The sequence below is a fragment of the Triplophysa dalaica genome, chromosome 11, assembly GCF_015846415.1.
Source record: "Triplophysa dalaica isolate WHDGS20190420 chromosome 11, ASM1584641v1, whole genome shotgun sequence".
Lineage (NCBI taxonomy): Eukaryota > Metazoa > Chordata > Actinopteri > Cypriniformes > Nemacheilidae > Triplophysa > Triplophysa dalaica.
The window spans coordinates 13180144-13202339 of record NC_079552.1 but is presented as its reverse complement, the minus strand read 5'-3'; the positions used below and the strand labels follow the sequence as shown (position 1 = coordinate 13202339).

Below are 22196 nucleotides of genomic sequence, written 5' to 3'. Positions count from 1 at the left end.
CAAATATTGTGGGCCGATATCGAAATACAGGGCACACTTCGTTTGACCAAAAGTAGATCACATTTCTAATTCCAAAGGGAAAACATTATGATGTAATGAATGTAACTACTGGCTTTAAGATGTCCTTCAAAAAGGATAATTAATGTATTACCAAGTTAAATGATCCACACAGTTCACCTCATTAAACATTACACCTTTCACTATCTGTGTCTAATTCTGGACAATTATTAACTTTCGTGTTTGGTGAAACATTTACAATGGATTTTAAAAAGGGTTTGGACACTTAAACAACACTTAAAATGTCACTGTTAGTACAAAAAAAGACACCTCAAATGCACTGTACAATAAAAAATACACATTACAAAAAGATGATGTTAAGTTTAAGTTAAAAAGCCGACTGATTTTAATAACAAACATTAAGCAGGTCAAATATAATTATATTGGTCAGTCTGCTATTGCACCTGTGTGAACTCAAACAAACATGACCTTAGATCCCCTCAGTTAAATATACAATAACTTAAAAATGAATAAGTAAGTTATAAAAAAGGTCAGTCACTTGTTTGCAGATGTCATTTAGCTTTATTTAGAGAAAAAAACTATTTGGTGGATTCAGTGGATGAAAACGGCAACATAAATAAATAGATTCATAGATTTATAGATCTATGTTTGGTATTTTACTTTGATATTTTGAGTAACTTAATAGTGTTGCACAAACCTATTTTTTGATAACTATTGTGATATATTTACTTAAAAGTTAGATTTTATTCTTGTAAAGGCATGATTGTCCAGATGGGACTGAAGTTTTTAAGAGGGTTACCCATTGTGCTGAAGAGAACATTTTGTTAAGCTTAGAACACGCTCATAAATTACAGTGCATAAATGAATACATTTGAGTTAGCATTACTTACTGTAAGAGTGCTATTTGAAAACATAACATGATAGTATAATTTACAAAAACAAAAAGTTCAATACTCAAAAGTTGATACAAATAGTTGACCAGAAGTTTTGTTTAAATTAGGCTTTATATTTTTACAGTGTAACTGTAGTTACAAAAGTGCAAGAATTATAAATCTGAAATTGATTTAATGTACATTTCCTGTTGGCCTTAAAGTATTTATTACCTGTATCTCCATGTTTGCCATATAAATCTCAAAGTAGAAGAAAATATTTTAAACTTTGTGAACACTTTTAGGCCACAGATTGCCAGAATCGCAATGAGCGAAGCACGATGTATTATTAAAGGAAATGCTGTGTGGAGAGAAGCCATGCATATTTCCAAAGGGAATTCTGTTAATCTACATCTCATAGCGTGAGAACGAGCTTCATTTTCATCCAAATTTTGCTGAGAGAGAGTTTCTCTGTGGAGAACTTGGGTCGGATTGTGAAGGGGCCGGTCTTTTGAATGAAGAGCAATGATACTGCTCCTCAGGAGGAGGAGATGGTAAACAGCTTGAGAGGCACTTGTTCATGCGGCGCTTCGCACACACTCCTGTTTCTCATAAACAAATGAGGTGAGAAGTTTAACAAGCTACCTTGTCGCTAAAGAGGCTATTTTATTTGTTTGGGTGGGCATGAGAATTTCCTTCGCATTGATATTGCTGAAAGAAGACAGCATCCGTAGGTTCGCTAATGAAGCTGGAGGTTGGCTAAAATCCCTTAGCTTGGGCAAGATAATTGGAAAGCCTAATGAATTTCAATTTAATGAATGTATTGATGTGGACTTCAGCAGTTTACTATAGTACTGACACTGAATACTGGTTTTTAATCCTTTTGTGGTGTAGAGCAATTGTGTAGCGGTGTCAGTTAATATTAGTTTGAGCTTTCCCAGCGTTGAATTTAAATATGAAAAGCGCTCATGTTGATCCACAAGCTTTATTCTGGTTTTTGGATACGTTTTTCAAAGCAATCAAGGACACGTGTGATAAAGTACAGAAGATTTATTGAAAGGGGCTGTTCCATCATTATTATGGTAGCCACAAAGACAATACACTTAACTCTCTCTTCTATACTCATTCATGCCACATGCCAAGAATGCAAAGACAGACCTGTAACTTCTGGATAAATCTGTCACATGAAGAACTACAACTACACAAAATGTTGAATGTAACTTGCCTACAGGAAAGTGTCTCGGTACCAAAATCTAGTTTCTCCATGATGATCACTAAGATTTTCTAATACCCTATTTTGTGTTATTTACACAATATTTGAAAATCTAGTTTTTGGAAGAAGAATTATTTCAAAGGAATGAGAAGTGTAGAAAAGGTGAAACAGAAACATACATATGATACTGTTACAAATGTGTGAGATAACTGCAGCACCAGAGACAGTATGTTATGCATACAAAAGACCAAAAGTTGATAATAAAAACCATAATTTCATTGCAAAGTTTTATTTGAATTTTGTGGCTCTTGTTTATCGTATATCTTGTTAATATGATAGAAAGCACAACATTACTGTTCTGCTATTTTAGTATGAGTAAAAGGAAAAATGAGTGTAAATGCAAGTGTCATCTTAATTTCAGCTGTATAATGAATAAAAAGTGATAACTGAAGTGCTAGATGATCTACAAAGTGTCATCAACACTGTGTTTGCGATTACAGACATTGCTGATTGGTCAAAATACATTCAGAGTACTACACAGAATTGCTCTAAAGAGAGATGCATAGCAGTTCCAGTTCTATAAGACAAAACAGAAGGAAAAGTGCTCTGCTGAACATGATACTAACACAATACATACTGTTCACTCGAGTCAGCATATTTTAACAACTACTACAATGAGATCTACAGCAAATCTGAACTCATTTGGAACCATATTTGATCACACGCTCTTGAAGAATTAAAGACATTCAATTGATTATTTTGGCCAGCGACAAACAAAATGTTTGAGAAACAATGTTTACAGAATATAAAAAGGTGATTAAATCAGACAAAAAAGTCAATAAATCAAGTCTTATTAAAACAATACAATGTAAACAGAATGATATTATGGTTGCTCTTAATGTTCTTAGTTCTCAAACTGACATTGAGTCACGGCCTCAACAACTGTGTAACACTGAATGATGGCACGGAGGATTTCAACAAAGATTTTCTTTTAAATACATGTAAACCTCTCCAACAACATAGGCTACTGGCAAAGAAATAAAATGTACTTAAAACAAAACAGCATTAATTTACAGGTTTTAGAATACATGTCTTCATCGTTCAGACTTGCTTGGCTAACAGCACAGTGTTTTTACCAAGGTAAATTCACAAACTACCCTTGGGAAGCTTTCCGGGGAGCATATACATGTTAAAAATATCCAAAAAGGGGCTTCATGGCCTAATATTTGCCCTGAATGAGTTTTGTACATAAAGGGGTAACATTCTTAAAATGGGTATAGTACATTAGTTAACAGAGTTGCCATTACAAATATTTTTCACAATCGTTTCTCTAACGTACAGTTTGGATAAAACTTCTTGGTGCGCAGACACACCAATGCAGTAAAGCATTTCAATAAACAGAAACTCCAGGGTAACAGCCCAATGTGCAAAATACTGTAAATGCTCAGATCTCACCAGATATGTACTACAGATGATAGAAAGTGATTTAGATCACAGTAAACACTGTCAGTGTCCTGAAAAGGCAATTCACACTATCCAGAAGCACAAACTGTTACTCTAAACAAAAGAAATCTGTAAACTATTTTCCTCTCTTTAAAAGCTAGTTTCTGTCCACCTTAGTTCTTCTCATGTTGTAGCATGAAACATGCCCTACATTGTAATGAAATGTTTTTATAAAGAAGCACTGGATGAAACACTCCCGCACCGATTCAAGCCGGTATACTGTACCAAACTAACCGATGCATGCAGTCGTTTAATTCTGAATGTTTTAAAATCAATTTAAGTTCAGTTGTCAAAACGGGGAATAAAACACATTTTTTGTTTTGTGCTGAATGCCATTTTGAATAAACGTCTGTCTGTATAATACAAAGGCAGTTTCTTCGTTTTATGGACAGTGTTATATATTTTGTTCATAGTAATCAATTTAAAATAAATATTTTGTAGTGTAACTTAGTACCAGTGTTTTTGCTAAGATAAAGCTCCAATACCAGCATCCTGCAACTAACAAATGAATAAGGTACCCATAAAATGTTAATATTATGATGCGATCACTCATAATCTACAGCCTTAACCTCAACATTAATAGAATATCAAGACCCTGTCAAACCAGCATGGTATACCGGGAAACTGTACACACTGGTAAACATCCACTGTCCCAGTAATTCCTGCGCCTCTTCAGGTAAACCACACGTTTTTGCAAGACGTACAGTGTTTGCAAAGAGTGAACGGTGTCACAGCAAATGAAAGGCCTCATATGGAAAGTCCACCCCAGTCACACCGTTGCGAAATAATACAAAACACAGTATTATTATTATAGTATTAAGTGCTGAATCCTGCTCTACTGACTGAATTCAAAGTACAAGTCAACTTAAAACAGTTATTTTCGGTATAAACATAATATTGGTCACACAAGCTTTTCTTGAATGCTTGTAAATGCTTCTCCAACAAGTATCAGTCTACAGTTCAACAGCCTCTCTAAAAACAAAACAAACAAAAAATAACATTGACGCAAAAACTAAAAGTGTGTTTGGCATCGCTGTATTTAGCGCCCATCGTACTTCATAAGAAACCTGCCAAACTTCTTTTTAAAATCTAAACGTGTGAGCAAACACGCTTTCTACGACTACCTACAATTCAATGTCCTTCAACAAGCTATTTAAATTGCAAGATCAGAACACAAGGCCTCCCTTAAGAGCATCTTTACTTCTTGGAGATCTTTCCAGCTTTCCTTTTAGGCTCATATGGGGTTCTTAGGATGCTCGGTGTCTCCTCCATAACCCTGACCAGCAGGTCATCAATGTAGTCCTCCAGCTCCCGAATATGACCGTCTTTCTTCCTCACCACCTCCTTTTGCTTGATAAGCTCCTGCACAACTTCCTCAAAGGAGAGTCTGCTGTAGGCCGCCATGCTTGTCTGTAGATGTTCGGCATCCTGTGTGAGAAGATACATTTTTTATTCTTCATGTGCATTTATTTACAAGATATAAAGAGGCAGTGTACGTAGGTAAGTTTTGTTACTGCTCTCTGGGAATGTGTGCATGTTTACTTTTATCATGGTAGGCACCGCTAGGGCCCTATAAGCTTGAGCAACCTCCAAAGTTAAACATCGGCCTTATGTCATTCACAAATAAGTGCATTCACGTTATGTACAACATGTATGTGCCCAGATTTACAGTATGTGTGCAATGTTTGTTCCTAATGTTTAATGCATGGTTTACTATAAACAAGAAAACGTATGCCTACAGCCTGTATAACACATTTCCATATAAGGGCGATTCATCTCTCAGTAAACATACGAATCATGACTTCGGCGTGAAAGTGCGCACACTGGTATAAGCACCAATTTGTGTACATGCACACTTAGTGAAGAAGCCCAATGTTTTTAGTTAAACAACACACCCTGTTAGAATGGAACATTTAGCAAAAGACAAATATTTCTGGAGATGAGAGTGAAATAAACATGTTATTTAATGTCGCCCTCAATGACTGACAAACTTAATAAATGAGCCAATTAAAAGTGTTGTAAATGTCTGTTCTCTCACAAAGAGTGATTATGTGTTGACATTACAAGTCTCAGCATCTGACTTCATGATGATATATTCTGTTATCAAACATACTGACAAATTCAGAGTTTTGGCTGTCAAGGCGAAAACAAGCACTAAATTTGGTCGGTTTATAAAATCTCAGACAGTTTATCTATTGTAAAAAATACTTTTCATGCCATCATAAGTTGAAGTGTATGAATGGGGAATAGGCTGAAATAGGATTACAGTTGTTTCATGCAAGACGTAACAACAGTGAAAGTGAATCCTGTTTGTTTGTTTGTGGCAATATGCTGAATGAATTAGGTTTACGCATTTAGAAATTACTGAATCTTTGGCACATAAATTACAATTTGTATTGCCACAGTTAAACTACAGTAAAGATATTGTGGTGAGACATGGAACATTTGTGGTTCCTATGGTTTTAATACAGAACAAATAAAACCAAACCAAAACTATCATGCTATTGAAGATATTAAATACTTTTGACAGTGTCACTATGTTTAGACATCAAATGAAGATGCTAAACATTTGTGCATTTGTTATTGAAAGTAAATTTGACAGAAACAAGCCTCAACATCTATCCTACGGTCTAAACTGCTTGTGGTCTTTAACTTGAGTCACATTTTTTGGACAGCTGTTTATACATGTGACACTTTGATTATGATGATCCCCATAGATTACAGTAATAACAAAACCTTCTTTGTTTTCCCTGGAGAAACCGCAAACCCTCCATAAAACTGTCATTCTAGAAACTAAAGAAAAACATACAATGGCCTTATTTGAACATAACTATTTGCTCACTTACACCAAACATAAATGTATTATATGACATGAATGTAACAGTAAATGTATGCGTTGTAGTTTAAATGCTTACAATTTAAAATGAACAAGGACTTATGCAAATATTTCACAAAAGGTTTTAGGTACGTGTTTGACAGATAATACTGTTAAAAAGTAAAACAACTTGACTTTGTATAGTTGAATGAGCATATTTAATATGATGAACTACACCTGTGGTTACTTTGATAGTACTTTTTGAACTTGGGAGGAAGTGACTTCAAACGTCCCCAAAAAATGACCTTGGGACCAGTTGGTAAAGCTGCAAAATAGCTCGGAGAAGTGAAGTTCATTGTGAGAAATGCTCAAGAATCATTTGTTTGCGAATGCCACCTGGTTTGATATCTTATCTATTGGCCTAAGTATCTTTCAGGGCCAGTTTATGTTTATTGTGTGTGTTCTTTTCAATTATACTGCTTATTAAGTGAATAACCTGATCTTTTACCGTTTAATAATATGATTTAGAAATTAATATATTGCTTTACAGACAAAAAACGATGACACCTGCAATACATCCTTCCCCCCGAATATAAGCCAGTGAACGTAGACTCGCAAGAAGATTCAGAGAACTAAATGGTGCATGAATTGTTAAACGGCCATGGCCACGAGCTAAAGCTAGTGGGGGCAGGAAAGCAGCCCAGGAAATGACCATGAACTGGCAAGCTGCTGATGAGCAGATTTAGGCAATCAGGAGTGTGAGAGAGATAAGACTTCCACTTGGCATTCTTCAGTTGTCTCATTATGGGCACTAATGAGGGCCTTCGCGTTGAAAATCTAAAACTCTAAGTCCTTTGAAATGCCTCGGCCGGCTCCCCCCCTCCCCTCGCCGTCCCCTAATTAAGGCTTTAGAGCGCCAGAGACGCTATTTCACGGACGCGGCGCTAACATAACCTCAAAAAGGGTGAGGAAAGCCATTTTCAGCAATCCCGATCCAGTTTCAACATCACTTCAGCGGCATGCAAACGTCGTGTTATTCCACGCCGATGACGGTCACATTCACTATAATTATAACAAAGCGAGACGGGGCCCTTTTCCACGTTTAACACTGACCATGGGTTGACCTACGGTGTAAAATTAGACCAGTGACAAATTGCGTATTATTAATGATTAGATTTCCAATTATTGAGTGAGAGAACGTACCGCACAAGATCGCTCGCTAACGAAACGGAAGCGCAGTAATAACTTAACACTATTTCAAATTACATGCAGATCACATAGGATGACCAGCCATTTCAGCTGTTAATTAGATAAACGGCTCTCCGAACACACAGCCACAAGTGATACTCAGTCAGAGATCAGCATCATCGACTTATCTTCTATAGTTCTGCAATAAATGACCAATTAAAAGTTTGGTCGAGTTTTGGAAACTTGTCAGATTGTGTTTAGACAGACTGGATGTGATAATACACCCTCATGTAGAATTTATTAGAAACAGTTGTACACTTAGTGTTTAAATCAGGATTATACACATGTGTAAAAATAAAGAAAAATATCTGCACTTGCTAATTGCACTTCTGGTTAGACCTAAACTACATTTCGTTACACTGTACCTGTATATGTGTAATGACAATAAAGTTGAATCTAATCTAATCTATCTAAACCATTCAAAAGCTACGTGTTTAAGTAAAATGATCATTCTGTGAACTAGTGATAATATTTCTCCCAAATTTCAGATTAAAATATTTGCTGCGTACCAATTCGCACACTATACGTCCTAAATAGTATTCAAGAATAGAATTAGTACGTCCCAAATCAGTAATCCGGAAAAGAGTATTCTCAAAGTACCCGGATGGTCTACTGTTTCCATGGACAGTCGAACAGCTGATACTACCCACAATGCACTACGAGAGGGCGGAGTTAATCAAATTAAACGAAAGATGCTTTGCTAAATTAATCATTGTACTGTAAGTATACAGAAATAATAACATGTGAAATAATGAATGAATAAATACTCAGATGCATAGAAAATATGAATTTTGATGTTCATGACAGTTCATGATCTAGGTGAACAGTATATCATTTTAGTGCATAGTAAAAATAGGAGAATTTGGACGCAGCAATTGTTTTTTTTATTTGGAGGAAATTGAAACGGGACAGACTGGTTAAATGAACAAAACGATGCAATGTTTGCAAATCATGAATACTGCAAACAAAAAAGTTCATATTCATATTTAATCAACATGAATGTCTTTGGGAACAGTAAAAAATGAATATATGTGTCTTTCCATTATGTCAGTCTTTCACGTTGCTTTTGGGTGACTTTGTGTCATTCTTGGGGTTTGTTTATGTTAAATTCAATATACAATGGATGGGAATTGCTACAGTACATGCACAAATGCTGATTAAATGCAACTGTACAGTACAGCAACTTAATGTAAATTATTAAAAAAAGATCAAAAAATGTGTCAGTGTTGAAGTGTGCACAAAACTGTGTTCTGCTGTCATACAGTTTTTCTGCTGAATGAACTTACCTGTTCTCTTGTGTTTTTCATGCCAAGCTTCTTAACAGGGGAGGTTTTGGATTTCTGAGTGAGGTCCTCATTACTGGTGGGATTTTTCATGTTGTCACTGTAACCGGGACAAAAACAAGAAACCGTCAAATATCTTGTAGAAGCATCAGAAAATACATTAAGTGTATCTGCATCCTCCATTTAGCTTTTTGACCACTCAACGTCTCTTCCCCAGCATCAACCCCTTAACACATCAAATCATGTGCAACTGCAAGTTCAAAGCAACTTCTCACGCTAACCCTTACCATAAAAAGCATAGGGTCATATCGTGTTGTCAGGAAATGGTCTGACACACCCTCACACGCATGCTTTAAGCGGCAAGTCTACTTTTTATTTCTCAACAATTGGTGAGGTCACTGACCACAACAAGGGCACTGCAGCCCTCGTCGTCAAGTGTGAAGTTTAGTCAGAGCAATGAATTAATAAACCACAACTGCTGAATACCGCTGTAACTTACAGCATACTAAGGTGCCACAGTGCTCTATCAATCTTCTGGTATGAGATGCCAACAAGCAGTCTTGCCTATTAAAAACTATTTCATCATTTTAAAGGTTGGGTTAACATCCATTAACAAAAACTTGGTTTATTTATGATGGCACCAAGAGCACACACAAATGTGATGACTACAAAACATTAAGCAGATTTGTCTTTTGCCTAACCTGTAACCCCCGGAAGACCTGTGATCTAAGATGAGAGGGTAAGATGTGAGACTACGAGCGACCTTGTAGGCCACAAGCAGAAAAGTAGTTAATTGAATGGTCTATCTCTCATTCAGATCTCATTACTGTGGCTTGGTCAGGCCCCTGTAGTCTGGATTGAGCCTAATGACATCGATAAGGTCTTGCTAATGACAGTCTTTCTCCGATTAATATTAATTGCTGCAATGTCCCCGTCTAACTCTACTGAGAAACAGTTTTGAGAAGAGCAGAGGTTAAAAATGACAAGCAGATTTAGTCTCTAAACATAGCATAGTTGACTATATAATGTCAGAATCTTCAAGTATGGATGACAGAAGAGTGGAGAGCAGTACCTGGATTTGTAGTGTGAAAAGAATGGGTTGGTTTCACTTGAGGGTTCAGAAGTAAAAGGGTTTGGAGATTGCAGGTCTCCAGAGCTGCCGGTCCGTGCCCCTGCTTTCTTTCCTTCTTTCTTTCCGGTCACTCTGCCTAGAAGACCAAGCTTCTCTTTCTTGTCCTTCTTCTCTGTCCCCCACTGATCTCCGTCGAAGGGATTGCGGTTGCGTGGTAGGGTGGCGAATTTCTGGGGCATGTTGTCTCCGATGTCGGAGAAGGGATCGCACGGGATGTCGCTACCTGGGCAGCCGTATCCGTCGCTCTGAGAGTGTCTGTGAGATACATCGCCCCCTATAATAGAGAAGGATACATTTTTCTTTATTATGACTCAGTAGTGGACACTACTTCTTAGTGTTGTCAAAGCCCTGTTCGGGTTGCCAGCAACACACAGCGACACCAAGCCGATGTCAATCATTTCAATGGTGGCCTAGCGACATCCTGCGACACAAGCGACAGTGACCGTCGGCGACACGAAGTGGGCGTGTCTAGCAACTCGACAAAGTCGCTAGAGACAACCCAAAAGAGATTTGCTCAACTTTATACAAATGATGAGCGACTTTGGGGAGCGACTACCAAGAGGCCCTTTTCACAAGACGTCACGCATCTTCAGTTCTCCCGCGAAGCAGTGTAGAGTTACATCCGCTAGGGCCTCAGAATGGAATTTACGAAGTCCCCTGCATAGCTGCCACAAATACAGCTAGTTGATGTACAACATCTTGCAGAAAAAATTTCACTTACGTCAAGATCAAAGCTAGATAAAGCATACAAATTCTTTGTTGAACAATACCTGTTTGATTATGAAGGTAAGTGTTTTGTTTTCTTTTTGTGTTAGCGAAGATGCTAGGGTAAGTACTTGAATACGTGTTCTGTCAGTTTTTTTCACTGCTGTTAAATTCCAGCGCGACGGCAAAACGGAAGTTCTTCTTCTTCTCCTTGTTTGTTGCAAGACAGATTTTATGATCACTGCTTTGTGAAAAGGCGGACGTTAAGTTACGTCATTGTAGGGCGTATAGGAGTACAGAAGCGGAGCTCATGGCATCTGTCTCTCTTCCGGTACCGTAGGGTTTGTTTATCAATGTTTCTGGAATAACCAGAAACGACCTTGTAGCAAGAGACAAACGACATGCAGTGACACAGTCGCTAACAGTCTGAACAGGGCGTAATACAACAAAAATTGACACATAATCGACCACAGCAGTCCTGTGAAACATGTGCATTTATTAAATATTATAATGTTTTTTGTTTGTGTATTCTCTGGGAATCCAACCCATGACCCTTTTCCTTATTAGCAAGAGGTTCTAGAGACCATTTTTCAAAAGGTAAATAATAACAGTTTTAGTTCTATTCAGACATGAATAAGTCTTAAAGATGTTCGTTTCACATTTCAATCTTCTGTTGGTTGTATCTTGTTCTAAAGTTTGTGTAATGTGGACAGAAACTGCTTCTGGAGCAGCATTGTTTTCATCTGGCAAAATGGTCTATGCACCAAAATCATCAAACCATGCATATTCTCACCTTTCCCTTCAATGGAGCTCACAGAGTCCATTTTGGGCCTGAAATGTGTTCCTATTAGATCAGACATGGAATGAGCAGCAGAAAGTTTCTGCGTCCCAGTGAGCAGTGAGCGTTTTGGTTTGGGTTCACGTGGAACCTGAGGGTGCTGTTGTTTGTCTGACAGGGAATCGATGTCGTTCTGGCCGGAGTGTGGAAGGATGGCAGACGACGTGTCTGAAAAGGCCATATCGTGCCTGCGACCTTTCATCTTCTCCTTGAGCTTGGAGAAAGGCGATCTGGGTTTGTCTCGCATTGACAGATCGAACATGCTGGCTGTCATGTTGTTCCGAATGAACTGGATGCTGACCTGAATCTTCCCTCGGTCTTTCCTCTTCTTACCGGGCCGTGACTCCAAATCGTACCAGCTGACAAAGAAACAGACAGAATACTTTCTCATTAAACCTTGAAGACACAAGATAGGCAAGAGGCAGCCATTAAAGTCAATTAAAAAGATTTTTTAAAAACAACACTAAATAAATATACTGTTTACAGTCGGTTGTGATGTCTAGTTGAATGCAATGAGTTTTAAAGAAACACGTTGGATGAATGTTAATTACAGAGGGTTTCCGTTCAGACACCCAACACATGTATAAAACACATCCGTAATAAACAAATATAACAGAGAAGGGTACGGTTTGTGTCTTAGGTGTTATTAAAAACTGATGGTACACGCACCAGTAATTTGCAGATGTGCTGTGTACTTTCACAGCCTGATAAAAAACTGAAAACCTCTTTCACATCTCTTTTACTATAAAAACCCTCTGATGGCAAGACTCTCTTTCAATGCTTTGCTCTGTATGTATAATTCATACAAAAACGACATGGGGCCAATGTGTTTGTCTGACCATAAACCCAATTTCACTTCACACAAATCCACAGCATAGTCCATTTAGTCCATTTGAAAGCCTTCCCCCGTCCTGAGAACGCATATTATAGTAGGGATAAACATAATTCCCTGGTAACTGCAAAGGTTTGGGCCACATAAAGAATGTGAAGTAATACCCCCCCCACCTAGGCCATTCGGCTCCTGTTTATTTAACCTCTTGCTCTTTTTTCTGCTGGAAGTAATGTGATTGATGCTGTAACGCTGTGAAAAGTGGTGGCATTTGCACAAATCTGGCCTTTGTTCATTGATGCTCACAGCAGTGTTTGGAGATTATGAAATGGACAATATTTCAGTACAGCCGCATTAACAGATGCTGAATATTGGAGATTTGTTCAAGACTCTTGGAATAGGACCGGATATCATTGTAAAACATAATTGTAGTGAACACTTCATGACTTTCTTCTGCAGACACAAAATATGACATTTTGAAGAATGCGGGTAACCAAACAACAGTAGACCCTATTGACTTCCATTGTATGACACAAAACCACCAAGACATTTCACGAAATATCTCCTTTTTTTAACAGAAGAAAGTCATATACAGGTTTTGAATGACATTAGGGTAAATAATGACTACAGAATTTTTTTGGGTGGACTTTTTAAGAATTTTGGTGACAACTTTTCATTTTCAAAGGGTGTTTTTTCCAACAGTAGATATTTGGTGGCACTTTGAGAACACAGGTTTTTTGGTTGTTTCTTTTCAGCTCTGTATGCACTGTTTTCATTTGCAGTGGGATCTATTTTGATAAACCTAAAGGGTTGTGTAGAAAAGCGAGCAATATTTTGGGAAAAAATATCACTCAAGCCCGCACTCCTGCATTTTTGGCCTCAGCACTAACCCAGCTCTTCAAAATTAGGTTTCACACTTATTTTACACTTATTCACACTTTCAACCTGGACACTGTTCTTTCAAGCAAGCGCTACTGTAAACACTCCATCAGTATCAGAACACTGTTCCCTCTAGGGCTGTCACAGGCTGCCATCTTGCTGAGTGCTCTTCTGCATCATGGCACAGCTTGTGACTGGTGATTATGTTTCTTTCCAAGACCATCCACACACTGGGGAGCTTGTAGATCCAGGGGAAGGGGGTTTACCTGGTCTCCGGCCCAGTGAGGTAGCTCTGATCTGGGCATGTGGCGAGCCAGCCAGCCCCTGTTCTTCACATGGGAGTCGGGGCCAAGATAAATCTTCCTCTGCCTGGAACCACAATACTCCCACTCTGCGAAGGCCACTGGGAACCGCCGTACAATCAGCAAACAGAGGTGTGCGATAATTAGGGCCTGTCGACTGCAATGTCAAAACGGATTCTCGTACCCTTGCGTCAGTTAGTGGAAACCCTTGCATGCCGTCAACAGGGATTGTGAACCCTGCGAGTTGTACCAGAGGAAGGGTCTGCCATTGATGCAAGCTTGGTGGAATGATTTGTGTCATCGGTCTCTTAAAGGCAATGTGTTATTGAGCTAAACTTTCCAAGGGTGTGATTTCATAGGATTATTTAATAAACAATACAAGGGACCTTTGGGGAAATGAGAATAATAGGCAATAAAGATATCGACATAATGCAATTACCTGCATATCTTAGGAGGAAAATTGTTAGAAGTATTTTACGTAGGGCTGCACGATATATCGAAAATGTTCGTTATCTCGATAATAGTATATGCGATATCCATATCACAGAGAGTTGCGATAAATTCAATTTGTTTCATGTGTCAATCATTTGTGTTCATGCTTAGATTGTCAAAATTGGACCAATCAGAAGGGGCCCTACTATCTTTATACCCGCCAAGAAGGTGCTATTATACTATAAGCTAGATCGCGGGCCCAAAGGTGAAGAAAATAAATATGGCAGGAGTAGAGACGAGCGAGGAAAATGACAGCGACACACTTGTGCCTAAAAAGAACGTTAAGTCTGAAATATGGCAAAAGATTGCAGGACTTGACTTTAACGTTTTTTTCCGGGAAAAGTAAATGTTTTGTATTGTCAAGTGAGAGAGAATTTATTTGGCCGATCGGACAAGTAGCTTGAAAAAATAATAAAAACAGTGCCACATATATGTAGAATAATACGTGCATAAGACAGAGCAGTATGTGTGAAGTGCGTCGTCATGGTTGTGCTTGTTTGTGTGCAACAATTATCAATAGTGCACTGCAATGAGTCCATATAGCACACGTTAACATGATAGGGATGCGGAATCCTGTTATTGAAATGTCATCTGGCTGTTCTGCGTGTCTGAGGGAATTATGTGCACAGTTTAACATTCAACACGGGTGATGGTCGAGGATTTATCTGCATCTGCATTGTATGAGGATATGAACACATGAGTTCATCTCCAGAGTTGCTTTGAGAGTTTATTTTACTGTTTGAGTGAAGTTATCGGCAAACACACAAAAACTGAGAGGGGTCTAGCTGCAGTCGATGGGGCGAGTGGAGCTCCACGCTCGAACAGGAAATACGTCACCTCCACTCAATAACAAAGAAGGGGCTAAATGGCGTCGCTGAGCTCTACGATGCTTGAACTTTAACTCTGGTAATTTTATTTTAGCATCCCTACACTACGTACAGACTGATGCTGTCTTAATGTGCAATGCAAGCACAACACATAAGGCTTCCGTGAAATTACGGAAAAAGGATAAATAAACACGATGGATTTATATATTTTTTATGATCAATATTGATGTCTCGCCAATGGTATCTGATGGTGCATGAATTTCTTTAAAATGCAGGTTTAGAAAATCAGATTTTTGTATATAATCCACCGAAGTACTGAAAACCCTGATGTTACATACCCCGGTACCATAGGTAAAATTATAATGTTTACTTTCTCAATACAAACCTGGAAGCAATGTCTAGATTTAGTAACATTAAAGGTATTTAATAACATATAAACAATAATTCCGTAGCATTAAAACAGTGCCGTTTCATAAATTACTTCCGGGTTGAGATCAGAATAAGATGATGTATATCCGCTTGGGCTTCGAGTGGAGGTGATGTATTTCCTATTTGAATGGAGCTCCACCTGCCCCATCAGCTGAAGGCAGCCCCTATTGCAAAAACTTGAGTCTTCTCTGAAGACCCGTCAAAATAAAAGTCCCGTTAAATTGAACAGTCAGACAAAAAACACTGTATTGTTAAGTCTAAATGTTTTTCTCTTCCTCAATAGTTTTTATAGGCCGAATTAGATTTAAGTACATCAAAAGATTATCTATTACCTGTTTATTTCAGTATGATAATCACCTATATAAATGATTTAAAAAAATAGCTAATAAAAATATAATTTCTCTAGGAAATGTAATATTGCAAGAAATATCGTTATCGCAATATTCAACAACAAAATCGTGCATCTCATGTTTGCTCAATATCGTGCAGCCCTAATTCTAAGGTTATGTCATAATGTCTTGATGCATTCATAAATAGAAGACGGTTGACACTGCCCTTTCTACTCGGACCAGCATTACTGGTATTTCTCCTATTACATGAATACCATAAGCTACACCCACTATGTAAATGGAACATAAATTTGGATGGTCCCCATAAAATAATATAATGTAGTTACAGTAAAAAGGCCAAGTCACAATGAGAGGAAGTTAGTGCGTGGGGGGTATATAAAAGTATGTGGTTGTTTCAGAGGAAATAGACCCGAGAAACCAAATGCAAGATCATCCTCACTAGACCAGTTCATCCACCTTGAGTTTTCGACTTAAAAACATTAGTTGAGATGCAAAAGACATCAGAGTTATCAGAGTTACATACCAGAACAAAAGTGACCTGCATGAGATTAAAGTGATGACAGTGATCCATTAAAAACATTTTTAAACCAAATTGTGCTAGTCAGGGACCTTTATTAAAAAGAAAAATCTTCCTCCCCGATTTTTTTTATAGTTTATATTACTCACTATGAGAAATAACCGTGTCCTTACAGCAAAACTTTCAAAACAGATAAAGACTGATAAGTCAGACAGGTTACACCTGAGATCCATGTCAGAAGCAATGCCCAAAGCATTACTAAAAATCTAAAACTACAGCACTCATAAAACAGCCACATTAAAGGAAAATAGGCTCATTCTCATTTTTAATTTTGAAAATAGTCTCATTCTCCAACTCCCGTAATGATCAAGGAAGTTTGGCGCAGTGATATAACGCAGTGAATGTGGAAATAGGCAAACTTCCGTCAACATATCCAACGTGACAAACTGCTTGCACAACTGCGCGCCAGCTGCGGTCATGTTACGGCAGCAAACTTCCTTGATTACGCCTGAATGGGAGTATAGTTCCTAATAGGAATGGCTGAATAGATTCCAAAATGGTAAAATCTATTTATTAACTCTGGGGTAGTTGGAGAATGAGCCTATTTCCCAAAAAATGGAGTGTTCCTTTTAAGGGATAGTTCACCCAAAAGTAAACTTCTGTCATCATTAACTCACCCTCTTGTCATGTCAAACCTGTATGGCTGTCTTCTTTACACAGAACACAGAAGATATTTGGAAGAATGTCAGTAACAGAAGAGATCTCATCTCCCATTTACTGCCAAAGTAGGTAAAATAAATACTATGGGAGTCAATTGGGGATGAGATCTACTTGGTTACTGACATTCATCCAAATATCTTCCTTTATGTTCAGCAGAACATGTTTGGCAGGAGCAAATGATCATGACAGAATTTTCTTTTTTAGGTAACTATACCTTTAAATGAGGCAAGCATTCTTACATCCAACCTGTCTTTAGGTTTCGAAATTCTCAAAACAAGCATTTAACACTAGGTCCTATGTTGGCTAATAGAACACTGTGAGGTCTACTCTCAAAAACAATGAGCATAGGAAACAAGCCAAGCAAATAGCCTGAACTAAAACGTACAAATATGAATACCACAGCATTACTAAAAATACTAATATGGACTAAACGATTTCTATTTAATTGGATTGGGTCAAATGACCAAAAAATAAATCTGATTAATCTAATTTTATGCAGTTATTGCAACACGTAATGTGACATAAACTATAATACAGATCCAAAGTCTCGATAACTTCATTGTGGTAGCAAAGAGAGAAGTGCTCTTTTCAATTTCCTCTTTTAAGTTGCACTTCTGCATATTTGAAAGAATGTCCAGGAGAATTTGTTTAATTCAAGATTTGCTATTTCCGCATGAAGAGAAACATCAGAGCAGACATCTGCAATACAAATGATCATATTCCCTTAAACATAATAGCTGGCACACAAGAAATATGTAATATTATTCATACTAGACATATACAGTTAAAGGGAAATATACAGTCCGCGCACTTACTCAGTTTTCCGCCGTTCCTTATTGTCAAATATATCATTCAAGTTGATGATTTTTTGGCCGAGAAACTTATCCAGCCCGACCAGGGACCGGTGCATCACAGTGAGACATAGCTCATAAACCTCTGGATTGCTCTCTATGAGTAGCCCTGGAAGTTCAAATGAAGCCTCTTCCTTCCAAACTGGGTTGAGGGTCTTTTCCATCACAGAAGTCGAATACTTCTCTTTGGCCAGCTGGATGATTGTGTAGGCATCGTTGGTGCCATTCTTGCCCTTTGGTTGCAGGTCTGTTGCTTGGAGGATCGTGGCTTGGACATGAGTCGGAAACCATTTTTGTGACTGTTCAGCCAATGACATGATGATTTTATGTGTAAAAATATGTCTGAATGTTTATGAGGGTGAAACTTATAAATAATTAAGAATGATTAAGTTTGGGACTTATTATATATAATTAATAATTATTTTTGCCTTAGCATATTGTTAGGCTTGAAAATAAATGACCATAAGGTGAATTAAATATTAATATATATTATGAAATAAACCAAGCTAGTGTTAACAGTGTGGGAAGAAACTATCAGTCATTAGAATTGTGTTCAGTCGGATCTGTTAATAGAGATATAATGACGGGCGTCACCACCACAGAAACACGTTCACCACACGATCGCCCTTTTCCAACTCATGTCATCTAAAACTAAAGCGACAAATAAACAACACAATTAGAAAACATCACTTATTCATTCATACATTTTACAATATACGCTCTGTGAGTGACATCATTGCTACAATAATATTACGGCCGTTGTCTCTTTAATAATATTGTGTGACTTTTAGGAGCTCGTGACTAACTTACTTTTATTCAATCAGAGATGGTAAAATATAATTAATTCTTCGCTTAAAGGTTTTATCAAACACAGCTGAAAGTCTCTGTCAGCATGTAAAGACAGCACAAGCTAGTGGTATTTACCTCCGAATCATGTTTTCCCAGCACGTGTAACAGCGACACTGGATGTGGGATCATCGGTTTAGTAAACCGGTAACAATTCTCTACATTTGTGGTGGATGGAGGTAAATAAATCGCTCTGGTCGAACCTAATCCATTTTAAAGAAATGTGTGGTATTCCGCATCAGCCCTAAACTCGACTTCCTCGTTCCTCATTTCCGCCGATGCGGTCACGGGTCGAAGTGCAAACTCCTCCTCTGTTACCGTGGAAACAAAGGATCTGTTCAGAGGAACAGCCCGCTTATGCCATCTTTCCCGGGAAATCCAAAGACTGATGCGCAAACACACAGTTTACGTCTAGCTTTTATTATTTGGTTATCGTTATTAAAAACAATAATAAAGACAAATGAATCATGAAATAAACACCTAATTTAAAAAAGAATGAATGCAAAATTTAAATGTTTAATTGTTGTGAATTAGAACAATTATTATAATATTTAAACAATTATTATAACAATTAACAAAATATACTTATACTTAGAAGAATTAATAAAAACATATTATAAATGTTACACAACTATTCTACATATGTAATTTTAGTAAATCCTAAGTGTTTTTAATAACAGCATTACTAAATGCATCTCGATTAATGACAATTCACAGAATGTAGGCCAAATTAATATAGGCCAACCTTAATTTCAACAATTATTTAATTTCTTTTTTTACTTGTGTTTCCTATTCACCAAATGTACGCCTCTTCAAATTAATTCTGATCATATCAGATATTCACAGATTAACTCAATGGCCATCGGCATTAAACTGTCAAAATACATGATGGAAAACAAATAGAATGTAGTGGGCAGATTGAAATCGTCTAAACCCCTGCGGTTTTCCGTTCAGACTCTGGGGTTTTTATTATGTCCACTCCTGTAGACAATAAAGTCAATAATGTCTATTGGAGGCCCTTGACAAAACTAAACCGCACAAACATGTTAACATGCCGTCTGCCATGTTTCATCAGCGGGGACATTGCAGTACTGATAAGAGACTCATTTAAATGAGTACAGACGTGTATTTCACCCCACTTGACAGGTACATCTTAACCAAACACACCTGCTCTATATCTCTCTCTTTTTCCCCATCAGCCTGTCATAAATGTAGAGTGTTGTGTACACACCAGAGACAGAGGCAAGTGTATGGCACATCCGTCAAGCATAGATTATAAGTCTTATCTGGAGCGTATCTCAAAATGAAAGTGGGTCTGGTGCAGTGAAATATTAGGTCATATAAAATGCATTTAAGACAGCTTAAACTCAGGAGGGGCTTTTCTCTGCGCTATTTCCAGTTAAGCCTCATAGCAAACACCAGGATGCAGCTGAGGAGCCCAAGAGACCTTGGATTCAACCTCATGATCCTTTCATGGGCCAGTGTAACTAAAACCATGAGGATGAATGTATATGGTATAATGTATAATGCGTTTATCCGAAGTAACTTACAATACGTTTATTAGTTTAATTCGAATTTAAATGACCTTGGCCTTGGTGTTGCAAGCACCCTGATCTAGACGATGCGCTAATCTGAACACCCATGCATATATTATGCATAATATTCAAGAAATAAAATATCAGAATCTCCCATAGTGAGTCTTATTGCTCATTTCTTTCCTCTCTATTTCGCACTGTTTTAAAGAATCTCATGGGGTGGAATGGGCTCATGGCTATACATAGACACCACCAGGGGTCACGACACCAATCCTTAATTTGACAATTTGTTAGACACTTTCATGTATTACCTTCTAAGACCATAATACACCTCCGTGCCTCTGGAGTGGGATAAAAACATGAAAGGCGCTGCATTCCAGCCTCACCTGCTTCCTTTTATTGTTCTCCTCTGATAGAGTATATAAAGAAAAAAAATCCATCAAGTCATAAATTAGCCCAGAGTAACGTATGGCCTCAGTCCACTTTTCCAGAGGAATGATGTTGTAGCCCATAAACTGTCCAATATACAACAGGACCCTGTATTGCATATCAGTAAGGCCCACATGTTGGCCAGTATTAGGCATCATCTTTATGGGCCAGAATCCTCTGTAAGGTCCCTCGCCGCGGTCAGACAGCTGGTTCTGCTTTAGCCCCCTTTCTTCAACACTATATAGGTTGTATTACATTTATTAAACACTTTTAAGCATCCCCGGGTCGCACGATTGCCCATCTGTTAGCGCAGGACAATATATGCGTTCCAAGTGGAACGCAGGGAGGTGGAGATGCCATTGTAACATCGGTGCGCTTTATAATGTGCTTCAGGTTTATGCCGGGGTTGCGAGATTGATTTAAAAGGCTGTGCTTTTAGTCAAGAGGACATTCAGATTACAGATGAAAATTTAATAAAAAAAGCAGGAGAGAGGAGCACAAATCACCGCTCTGTGGAATGTAAGGGTGTGCAATGCACCATGATATATCGAGCTGCAGATGTGCGTGTAGACTGCCACGGCTGAGACAGAAAGCGTTGTCGAGCTGTAGGGGGTGCACGGCTGCCGAAAGGTCCAGTGTGTGGAACAATACTTCAAGAGTGTTTATTTGAATATCATTAAAGGCTATCACCTCTCACCCCATCACCGGCTCAAGCCAGGCATGTCACAGAAGTTGCAAAGTTACGAACAAAAAATGCACTTTACACTCGAAATCGAAATCTCTGGGGCCGTATCGTAAACGGTGATGGATTTGAATTGAAAAGAATGGAAACATTGTCAAAGGTAACATTACAATGTTTTATGACATCACATTTTTCTTATCTTATCTTGTGTCAACTCAAATGTTTTTTATGATGCAACTGTGCAAATGTGTGTTGAAGATGTAACCATATATTTTTATGGCCGTAATCAAATATATTTTCACAACAGTAAATGAAACACAAGTAAACATATTCATTTAAATCATTGCAACCTAAAAAGTGCTGTGTGTAGTTTTTTGAGGATCTATTGACAGAAATGCAATATATTATACATAACTATGTCTTCAAATGTGTATAAAGAGCTTACATAATGAAGCGTTATGTTTTTGTAACCTTAGAATGAGCTATTTTTATCTTCACAAACCGCCGGTCCCCTTACATTGAATTCACCATGTTGTTTCTACATTAGCCCCAAACAGACAAACTGCTCTTCAGAACGCGTTCATAAATGTGTTACCTTCTTCAGAAAAGAAGTGAAAACGTGAAGACATTTTCGAGTACTTCGAAATGGAAGGGTGGAGTGAGCCGTTGGTTGCAATTCACATCCTCACCATCAGATGTCGCTATAATATCCACATTGCTCCTTTAAGTGAGCTTTAGGATGTTCCTGAATCTAAAAAACCCACATTTTTGGATGTTCTTTGCATCCATGTAAAATCCCACTGCATGAAGCTTCTTTTGGATGCTGTTCGAAACGCATGAGAGGATCTGCAGACCAGGGATATGACAAACAAATTAAACAAATG

General features: G+C 37.9%; 1 protein-coding gene across 1 annotated transcript; it reads right to left on the bottom strand.

Annotated features, from left to right (window-relative positions):
• Positions 1-1922: 1922 nt before the first annotated feature.
• On the bottom strand, positions 1923-18928 carry LOC130431729 (rab11 family-interacting protein 2). Its single transcript, XM_056760892.1, has 6 exons — positions 18745-18928; positions 17785-18471; positions 11580-11983; positions 10022-10355; positions 8953-9049; positions 1923-5031 (listed from the first exon to the last, which is right to left on the bottom strand). The coding sequence occupies exons 2-6, from the start codon at positions 18135-18137 to the stop codon at positions 4801-4803; spliced, it is 1419 nt and encodes a 472-aa protein (XP_056616870.1). The 5' UTR covers positions 18138-18471; positions 18745-18928; the 3' UTR covers positions 1923-4800.
• Between the last annotated feature and the right edge of the window lie 3268 nt (positions 18929-22196).

Excerpts from the sequence above, each read along its gene's own strand:
- LOC130431729 (XM_056760892.1), bottom strand. The coding sequence starts at position 18,137 with ATGTCATTGGCTGAACAGTCACAAAAATGGTTTCCGACTCATGTCCAA. Across the intron at positions 11,984-17,784 it reads AAGGAACGGCGGAAAACTGA|CTGGTACGATTTGGAGTCAC; the intron begins GTAAGTGCGCGG and ends TTTCTTTGTCAG. Across the intron at positions 9,050-10,021 it reads TTTTCACACTACAAATCCAG|TGACAACATGAAAAATCCCA; the intron begins GTACTGCTCTCC and ends TCCCGGTTACAG.